We start from the raw sequence: 10,958 nt of genomic DNA on the forward strand, positions 1-10,958 counted from the left end.
TAACATTTGCTTATTATCTGGGAAGTACAAAATAACAATACTCGCAAGAAAGTACAATTACTTCATTATTATAAATATATTTTGTTAAAAGCAATATTTCAAGATGTTATATCAGACAAATTATCGTTTTGAAATTACGAGGGGAGGATATCTCATCTATTGAACTACCGAATGTTGTTGAAAGATAAAACAACGAAATCGCGCGTGACGGAGAACTGCGAATATCAGAGGGTCGCGTTTAGCGCCGACAATATTAACATATTCCAGCCTATGCGGGAACAAACATCGACGCAGTGGCGTCACTCGTTCACCCCTTACTTCCGGCACATTTGTGTTTTGTTTCCAGCGAGCGCACCACGCGTACATTGTCATTTTGCCCGTGCATGCCATCAAGCACATATCCTTTGCGATATTACGGATTAAATCCACCAAGAAATTTCAATCCAATCAATTGCGATAGCTGCAGCTATTCGATTAACGTCAGAACGTCAATTCGATTAACACATAAAGTGGCAGTCATCATTACGTAAATGCTTGTAAAGCGTATCTCTGCTAAAATAACAATCCCATATAGTTCAGAAGCTTGCGTCAATATTGCTACAATACTTCCAATATTAATGCAATATTACTGAAACATTGCATGCTGCAATAATCTGCATTGTATAGAAATAATATTACATTACAATATCATAATTTTCCCAGTCAATAATATAAATATAATTTAACACATGTTATACATAAGAGTTACATTACTGAGTAGCAAATTATAACATTTGTTTAATTTATGTTGTTGTTACTTTTTATATTTAATGGATTCGTTTCACCTCGACACGCAAATGTACTCTTAATCAAATAAATGTCCAAATAATGCAGGACATAGATCGAAAAAGTAAATGCAATTCATGAGTTTGTACATAGTGAGAATTTCTTTTCGTGGTCGGCGAATTGGATATGAATAATAGAGCCTACGCAAACCGAGGAGTGCGGAATCAACCGTCTTTATGGTTTTTGGTCTGGCAACGGAGCCAAAACACGATATGCTATATCGTTCCATTGGGAAAAACTCGTTTCTCGTTTTACCGCCAGGAGATAATTCTTTCTTCTCATACCTCTCGACATGCTCGTTTTCGTTTCAGGGAAAAGTTTCACCCTGACGATCATGCTGCAAACATCACCGCCGCAAGTGGCCACCTTGTCGAAGGCGATCAAGGTGACTGTGGACGGTCCAAGAGAACCGCGGTCGAAGACAAGTGAGTACAACTTTACCTACCGAAGATAATAGCTTTTTATTAAAATTTATCTTATGTTTGAGAGAAATTAGTTAAAAATCTTAATTAATAAGAGCAAACTGGTAAATGTTATTCGGATAACCGCGAGTTATCGGAACTTGCCGTCGAGTCGCAACGATGACAATTCATGAATTCATCCCACGTTGCAGGACATCAGGCCTTTCATCCCTTTCACTTCGGACCTCGTCCATTCCCCTTCGGACATCCGCAGGACCCATTGGGATTCAAACTGTCGGGTAAGTCGATGCTCTCTAATCAAAGACACGCGCAGCCTCCGTCATCTTCGTCGCAACGAATTTGAGCGGGTACCTGGGTTCCGGTGAGGCTCACCTTCAGCCTCTCGGCACGTCTCCCTGATAGATAACTAAGTTTACAACCCCGATGCCGTACCCCTCCCGGGAGGAGAGTAACTGCGGCAACTTCGGCGGGCCAGGGTCGACGCCCTCTTCTCGCGCGCTAGCTTCGTGGCTGCGAAGGGTGTCAAAATTGAGCGTCGACAGGCACCGACTCAAAATTGAGTTTTGCCACCGGCCTCTAAGTGAAGAAGACTCTGATTAAGCCCCGAGCATGAACTCTGCCTTTTCCGTTTCGAGGAAGTCGCTCGGTTCTCGCGCTCGTAGAGAAGTCACGAATAAACTTTGGCTCCGTTAACTTTGCCATCGAGTGGCTTACGGCGCGGTAAAATATCTTTCCTTAAGCGATCAAGTTAAATCTAATAATTCTTTTTTTACTTTTAATATCGCAATATTATGATATTTGTAGTACTATTCGTAAAAAAATTTTTTAATAAATGCAAAAATTTCATTAAATAAATTGCGAAATATCACTCGAAATTATTTTTAGCGTACAATCAATCAGACTTTTTCTTTGGAATAGTAATGCGTGCGCTGTAATATGAACGATGGTTTAAACAATTTCACCGTCGCCAACGTTTTCGAAAAAGTTTTCAGGTATCCGGCCGGTTCGACAGGACAGTCGGGTGGCACGAATTCCATTGAAACTCGTTCGAAGCTCCAAATTTTGATGGGACTAGCCCGGAGCAGTGAGGGTCGGGTACTGATACTGGTGCACCGACAGTGTATTGTTTCGGCATGATAAGCGGCTTAACGGAGCTTCGCTCCCTCCTATCCCCGAGGCGTACTACGGGATGGCAGTCCTGCCGTCGATTTCTCGCTGTTACTCCCTTCCAACCCCCGCAACCCCGGTCTGCTCAATCAAGAATCAGCCACTGCCGCGCCCGGTAGTATGCCGGAGCTTTAACTTTTCTTCTCTTTGCGCCTCTTGCCGTCGCGATTCGATCCACAGATTATTCTAATGTAATTTCTTAAATCATTGGCTTTGACTAAATAATCACAGAAATTACAACATTTTTAAAATAAATCTCAGAAACTACGCATGATCTCATTTTTAATATGGTATAAAAAAAAAGGAAAAATCACATAAAAATGAAAATTTTAACAAGATTAACTTTTCACTGAAATCAGTCAGAGCATTTTGTCAATGTTAAAGAATATCAACACATTAGAGATTATATAATGTAAATTATAATAATTATTGACATACCATTTTAGCACGCCGCCCCGAATTAATTGCACAATTCATACAATTGGGTCACCTACATTGTTTCGGCTAGGGTACAAACGGCGCTCAACGAATATCGATCGGTTTATTTCGAGTGATATACTCGTGAGTTTTTTCAACCCTTTCGCTCCGGGTTCGCCAGTCGGCTCACAGGTTGCGCCTCTATCCAGTCCAGCAGAGGGTCGGTCAGTCAAGCACCTTTCGAACTTTCAAAGCTGCCCAGCCGCTGGGTATTGCTGACAAGATAAGGGTGTTCAAGAGGTGGTTTATTAGATATCTATGCCAGGAGGGTTGATAAGGAGAAAAGGAAGAGCACTATTGAGGGTGTGAGACGAGTAGCTGGCCGTGCAGGGTTGTTAAGGTGCCCATTGAGGTGTAACTAGGGGGATGTTATTAAATTTCGTTCGGGCCTACCTCGACAGCAGGGATGAATTTTATGGGCTCCCTAAGGGCTTCATGAGAACGCCGAAGTCCGACGGACAGACCGTGCGCCTTTTCTTTCTTGCGATCTCCGATCGCTTCTAATTTCATCTCTTTCGTCAATCTCAATATATCGAATGATACAATCTTCAGTGTAATTAATTTTAGATTGAGATTGCACAAGTATATTTGTTTTAATAAGAAAAGATAAGGCTCGTAAATTTTTTAAAACGAAATAAGATAGTAAAAAACGATAATGGATATTATAAAATTAAATTAAATTTATTCTATAAGAAAATATTTTTATTTAACTTAACTGCAACATTTACTGTTTTAAACAAACAAAAGTTTTTTTATAAAAACTTTATAAGACACAATTTACGCGACAAAAGCATTTCCTCTGATATCTATAATATTTTTCTTATTTTTACTAAAAATTACTTGTATTAATTATAATATGCATGAATTAAAATTCCAGATTATAAAATCTTATAATTTAAAAAATCTGAAAGAATTATTTCGGATCTCGCTACATATTATAATAATTTTTAAGAGCTCTGCAATACATTCAGATGCAATACATTCAGAAGCAATACATTCAGAAGCAATTGCTAGCAAGTTCAAAGAAAATTAATGTATCCGTAACAGATACCACACTGATCGTAGCTGAGATTGTCCACGAATGAAAACACCCCGATCGCGCACGTCCCGAAGGGCCGAGGCCGTCGTCTTTGTCAGTCTAGCTAAGGGGATGAAAAATCGCGAGGTGCCAAGATTCGAGTTAACAAGAACAGCTCGTGCAGCCCCAATCTGCCCTCCCTCTTTCCGCTCTCCCGTGTCAATTAACCGCCTACGAGGGAGAGGCAGGGTGGCAGAGGGGTTGAGGAGAGAGAGAACCGGAAAAATCGCGACCCCTGTTTCAATAAGGTGGCCTTTACCTCATTTGGGGGAGATTGTTAAGAACGCTCAGTTTAAAACTGTCGCTTCGTTTCTCGGATCGTTTTGCAATAAATTCGCGACTTTCTTTAAAGCGGATCTCCCTTCTTACCGAACTTATAATTGTGACCAATCGTTATGACAAGTGTAGATTTTTATTCTATATTTTATATATCGTTGAGATTTATTTTATATAAATATAAATATATATCGCTACTATCATAAAACTACTGTTATAACTCTAAATGAGAGTATCATAAATCTTGTTGACTGCTAGATTGGTCTAATCGCACAAGTCCTATCGTGGTCTGCTACGATCGTCAGATTATATTCCTCTTCCGAACTTGGATACCGTCGCATCTGATTTACGATGCGACGCGTTTAAAGGGCTCTTTCACGTGTACAGAAAACCGAACGAACGTGGCGACAACCCTTCGGGCGTGTGGTCCTTAAAGGGAACCTTTTTAAGGGTTGTTCCTGTCCACACCCCCGTGTCGAATCACTGCGGATCCTTTAAATTCGCGTCACATTTCACCTCCCCAATGCGTCTTGCAAGGGCGTCTCGGGGTGTTCCGTCTTTTAATCAGGTCCAGCGACCGGGATCTTTCTCTGGAAGCGACGGTAACTAATGACGCTCTCTCTAGTCTCAGTCTCATCTCTCGTCTCCTTTCCTATCATTGAAAATTCAGCGAGCCTAAGAGATAGAAATTTGATAGCGTCTCGCGATATCCTTGAAATCGATTTATCTCAACCCGGTTTCTCTCTAATAGCGTCCTACATTTATATGAAGTTACATAATCAGACTGATATATGCAGTTATTAAACTTAATATTAACTATTCTGAACACTGTTAATAATTAATAATATAAAAATTTATGTGTATACTTAATAAATTTTTTATTAAATGACAAAAATATCATGCGTTGTGTCATGTTTGATAATATTTTTTTTTTTGTTCAACATGATCAATTTCTAACATATTCATTGAATCAGTTATTATACAATTAATGATAACAATATAATGTTAAAATTAAAGTTATTTACAATATTTATATAATCGTGAACATAATAAATGGTGAGAATAAAAATTTATGCATCGCTGAACATTGCCAATTTCTTAAAAGATCCGTCATTTTTGCACTCTTTCTCGACTTCAAAGAGAAAATTTCGTGGAAGTGGGATAAAGATAGAGTAAAAGGAAGAGAGAGATAGCAATTTTCTCGTCCTTTCTCGAAATATCTCCTCGTAGAGCTTAGATCGGTGCCAGGGACCTTTCCAGGGTGGCATTTTAGGGGTTGCTGCGACGCGATAATGAGAACGGGCGCAAAGGGTGGGTGTGCAAAGACATCCAACCAGCAGTAGCTAGAGGATAGAACGCGGGGTAGAAAGAGGAACGACGAACGAGTCGGAGAGAGTAACAGAGGAAGTAAAGAGGCTATGGAAAGAGGGGGAGATCGAGCTCCGCAAGGGTTAACGCCTTAGCAGCAAGAAGGGCGTTTTTAACGCTGTTTTGCATAGATTTGAATAGATAAGACAGACAGGAAAATACGCGAATTAATTTATTATGTATCTCAGAGTGGTGAGATCAAGGAGGTTTAAGGCGAAGAACTTGAAGGACTTCTTCCTTTGTTCGCAAGCTGCGTGACAGGCTTCGAATCAGTGTCTTTAAAGCGTTTCTTAAGTTTCGTCGCTGCAAACTCACGCGTAAAATTTAAGATATTGAAAACGTCTTAACTTCATAGAACACAGTTAACTTCATAAACATGTGATTTATTTTTAGGTTTGAAGAAACTGTTACGATATTGTATCAATATGTGTAATAACTGCAAATAAAAAGTGTATAGTCGAAATTCGAAATCGCGTCGCGTCAACGAGTTCTAATCGACGTGACCAAATTTAATTCACCCCGCGGGTGGCTCGGCGGCGAAACGTATATAAAGCTACGCTTAAAAGCTCGTATTACACGTGACGTCACATTACCGCATCTCGGGAACGGCGCGACCAAAGTACGTAGCACATTTTGAGCACGCTGCTCGATAATACATCATCCCTTAAAGCCCCCGATGGAAGGCACACGCAAAGGCAACTAACCCTAGGGCCGTAACGTTTAAGCTTAACATTTCTCACCCCTTAAAGGGTAGCAGCGGCTCCTTGAACCCTTTCAAGCTCGCGTCTCTCGCACTCTGTCTCCCTCGCTCTCACTCTTTCCCAGATCTCGCAGGGACCCACCCCTCATTAGTCTTCATTTGTTTTCGGAATTATCGCCCGCCAGCCGAACCCAACCCGGCACGCGAGTTCCGTCGAAAGAGGGTGTACGGCATTTTCGAGGTTTATTAAATTGAAAATATGTTACAACCGTTCTAAAAAGGATACATGTCGTATCAAATGTTTTTACTTCACTGTAAAACTGATAAGATTGTAGATAAAGAAAAATTACTAAATATTCTTTGAATATTAATTAAATTTTTTTTCAGAAACAAATTTGTATGTATATCTTAATAATTATATATAAAAACTATAACAATTATTACAATTATTAAATTGTGTTTCCCTATATAATTTTTTTCTCACACAAATATTCCATCATTGCAACATAAATAATGATTCAACCTTAAGTATTTAGAATCAAACTATATCAATAATAATTGGTGAAAGGTTATCTGTAAGCTCCAAATTTAATTAACATAATGAAAAACTGACTCATTGTCAATTATCGAATAAAGTTGTCGCGATGCATCTGTCATCTAAGAATCCGGGTGTCTGAAGAGCTTACCAAAGCGGTTCTTATTCATGCTCCTGCCAACAGCAGCCATCCGTTGGCTCCCGTAAGCTCGGTGGCAGCGGTGCTTTCGCGCATCTCTTATCGTTTTCTTAATCCCCCTCATAAAGTAGGAGGGCTACGAGCTCTCACACGGCTAGTCCGTTCAGTGTGCCACGCTGGTGTGGTACGACGCGAGATAGCGGTGTCCTCCCTGGCGAGCGCGCGCGGCTTAAAGAGAGCTTAAAAATCATCCCTTCGACCCCTACCGAGCTTTTTCACATCCCACCACTCATCGCCGTGCGACTGGTGGGAGCGTACAAGCAACCAATGGGAGGATCTGCGTGTCTTGATGGTCACGCCCTCGTGCCAGTGACCGGACAATTCTCCCCGCTCCGTCAAAGCAAGCTTCCCCTGTTTGCCACCCCGCCGGAACTCCTACCCCTCCCCCCGTCGGTGGCTTCGCGGCAGCCTTCACGGAATTTTTAAACTGCCCCGCACAGATGACGGCATAATCTGTTATTGATCAAGGTCTTTCGAAAAACCGATACCACGTTGATGACCACGGTGCTTACTTCTTGCACCGTTCTTCTTACACCGCGATGTGCCGAAAATCAATATTACGTCACTTACTCATTATGTAAATCAAAAAGAATTTTCTTCTCGTAATCTTTCGATAATATAATTATCGAAAGATGTTGTTGTAGAAGATCTTTGTAGAAGAAGAAAAGAGGCATGTGTTGTTTTTAAAAAAAATAATAAAAATGAATTTGTTGTTTTATAAATAAATATACAGTAAAGCAGTGATGCAACTTATGTCAGTCGGTTTGTCCAACCGATCACCCTTGAACGAATTTTTTGATGTCATAAATTTAATTGCATTCAAACACATGCTTGGGCGGCCACGCGATATTGGCTATTATCGAAAAAAAGATGATCGATCGTCTCTGCATTCTCTGTTGGATAAATTTAACTGTCCATCCACGTCAAAACCGCCTCTACGTCAAAGGGATGCGTTTCTACGACTCGAACTGTCAGTCGATCACCGTTTACCTGCCAAAAATTATACAACGCCACCGTGATTCCCAGAAATATGTTACGTCTTGTCACAAAACAATCATATCAGTCACTTTCAGATACTGTTGTCTGTACATTGCGTTATTCTGTTCTGAAAAATCGTATTTTATTTTATAATATCAATTTTCTGTTTAAATAACTATTAAAATTCTAAATCTAAATATTTTTACATTATTTTAATTTTGTAGCTGTATATAAATTACATAAGTAACATGTAAGCAACACATGTAAAGTAAATGTGTCTTTCATTATAAATATTTCTTTTAAACGATATAGAAGTCACGTGAGGTGACGTGACGACAGCGGAGACGCTAAATAAACAGATTCTTTGAAAACGTGTAATCTGCATTTCTTTGATTGCATAGGATTGCAACACCTGGGTCTGGAGCAAGGAGCGGGCCAGGGATGGGGTGGGTTACCCCGAGGATCTCTACCACCGCACTGTCTTCCACCGCCTCCCGGTCATCACCCGCACACACATCCACAGCCGGTTGGTGCATCAGCCTTCAACCCTTTCCATCATGCCATCGAACAGAGATCTCCGAGGCTACCTGGACCTAATGCCGGTAAATATTTTCATTATAAAGGATAAAAATCTCAAAGAAAATTAAAATTATACAAGAGAATATTTTATTTAAATAACATTCAGCGTTTTCTTAAGCGAGATTAAATGATTAATAGGCATGTAATTGATATGTCTATAAGAATCTTCGAGGAATGACTTGGGTCCTATCAGTGTGTCCGTGAGGGAAGTAACGCCGACAACGTCACCCGGCAACCCTGGACCGGGCTTGTTGACGACGGCTTCCGTGACGGCACCGACGCCTCCCGCCGAGTCGACCACTACTACTACGAGCCCGTCTGGACATCACTCACACTTTCAAGGTAAAAGAGATACACATAATCCGAGATTAAAGCCAACGATTCGAATCTTCATACATGACCCGAAGAACCTGATACCTTGTTTGTAACACAGGTCTACATCTGCTGGGTGCCACGGGATCTATCTTCGGATCGATATTCGCGCCATTGTTACCACAGTCCTCTTGGCTTTATAACCCTTTGTATCACACGCAACAGTACATCCTGGAGCCGGAATGGCACGCTTTGGCCTTGAGAATGGCTCAACAACGACTGCAGAGGCCGGATCAGGCTCGATTGGAGGAACTCAGGAAACTTAGGAGCAGCAGCGACAGTCCCGAGAGTACGAAAGACGAAGAACGGAGAGGAGACGATCAAGGCACTTTACGTCGATCTGGACTGGATAGTCCTGACGATAGTATCGAAGTGGATGATAAGAACGATCAAGATCTAAATAGAGACCGCATTAGAAGCGATGAGTCAATACCCGAGCAAGATTCTCCAAGAATCTCGCCGATCAGGAGCGATCTGGAAGATGCCGCGTCTACAGATGCCACCTTTCAAGAAGCATCGATTCATCTACGACAAAGTATAGAAAATTTAAACGATTCGGATCTTCAAATTGATCAAGATCAGATTACTCGTCGCGGTGATCTCACTGTAAAAATCCGTCTAGAGGGTACGGTTGATCTTAGCACGAAGAAGGGCCAGGATAAGGAAAACGTTGGTCAAGATCTGACGACACGAAGAAAGGAGGATGGAATAGATGTCGAAAGAGAAGCCATCAGATCACGAAGAGAAAGAAGTCCTAAGCCTAGACAGGTGTGGAGACCTTATTAAGAATTAAAGTCAGTATATTTGTTCTGTGAAAGAATTCTTCAAGCGTGATGATCTTAACGAATTCGATGATCAAGGCGAGAAATGGATTTGTCGAAGGAGTACAGATTAAGTATGATCTAGGCAAATTTTATCGTGTGTTTTTTCAGAAGAAAACTTCATTTCCGCTAAGAGTTCAGCGGACATTGATCAATTCCATTTCAATAATTCGAGATCCTAAAAGTGGAACTTGCACGATGTTGTAGAATAGTTTAGCAATGCTAAGCGATACATCATCGTCAAGTTTTCGAGGGATAAACAGAACACGCCCGTTGGATGCTCGAACATCTCGCGCAATATAACGCGGTTAATCATCTGTTTGAAAATTAATTATCAAAACTTTCGGACGAACTTTTTTGTCAAAGTTATTTATCTATTCGTATGCCCGTTGCGGTATCGTCTAAGAACAGTCAAGGACTCGAGGACTAACCAGGGTTTACGTTCGCATATATAGTATGTACATATATACAATGACGTCCGATTATTATATAAATTAATGCTTCGAGTAAACGTTAAGTACACTACCCTCTCGTCATTCCGATTAAGAATACTTAAACTTTCTGAATGTCTTATGGACTACACGAATATGCTGTTGAAGCGCGCGCAACGCGCATGTGTATCTTAATCCTGAAGAACGAATTTCATAAGTCAGGATGTACGTTTTCCGTGATGATTATTTATCATCTTCTTCGAACTATATTGTAACGTCGATTTTAGGAAAGAAAATACTCGTGTGGCAGATGACATTTGGGAGGTTTCCTGGTACAAGCGAAAATACGAGCTGTCTACGTTGTAAATATCATCATATTGAAAAATTTTAATCGTGGCCGAGTCACATTCTTTTTCAAATCATTATCTCCTTTTCATGAGGCAATGTCATTTTTTAGGAGCAGAGACATTGATATCCATAGTAAAATGTCATTACATAATGATTGTTTACATGATCCATGAAGTCGTCGATGACGACGCTGTATGTATGCGTGACTACAGGCCTTAATCAAAATCATTCATTGTTTAAGTACGTCATCAAATAAAGTAATATCATCCGTTCCATGATATTGATTTTCTCTCTTATATGATCAGAATTGATTTCGCTGAGGACATGTCATGCAATTCATAAGTTGGTAAGTGCATCATTGTTTATTATATATATATATATA

General features: G+C 40.4%; 1 protein-coding gene across 1 annotated transcript in view; it reads left to right on the top strand.

Moving 5' to 3' along the window:
- LOC108690444 overlaps positions 1 to 9,762 on the top strand; it is a 19,990-nt gene extending 10,228 nt beyond the window's left edge. Inside the window, exons 3-7 of the mRNA XM_018197737.1 lie at positions 1,137 to 1,250; positions 1,439 to 1,525; positions 8,427 to 8,627; positions 8,767 to 8,946; positions 9,038 to 9,762. Of these exons, the coding sequence (XP_018053226.1) occupies positions 1,137 to 1,250; positions 1,439 to 1,525; positions 8,427 to 8,627; positions 8,767 to 8,946; positions 9,038 to 9,762 (1,307 nt within the window). The remainder of the gene's footprint in view (positions 1 to 1,136; positions 1,251 to 1,438; positions 1,526 to 8,426; positions 8,628 to 8,766; positions 8,947 to 9,037) is intronic.
- Positions 9,763 to 10,958: the final 1,196 nt, after the last annotated feature.

The sequence above is a fragment of the Atta colombica genome, unplaced genomic scaffold (genome assembly GCF_001594045.1).
Source record: "Atta colombica isolate Treedump-2 unplaced genomic scaffold, Acol1.0 scaffold321, whole genome shotgun sequence".
NCBI classification, from domain to species: Eukaryota; Metazoa; Arthropoda; class Insecta; order Hymenoptera; family Formicidae; genus Atta; species Atta colombica.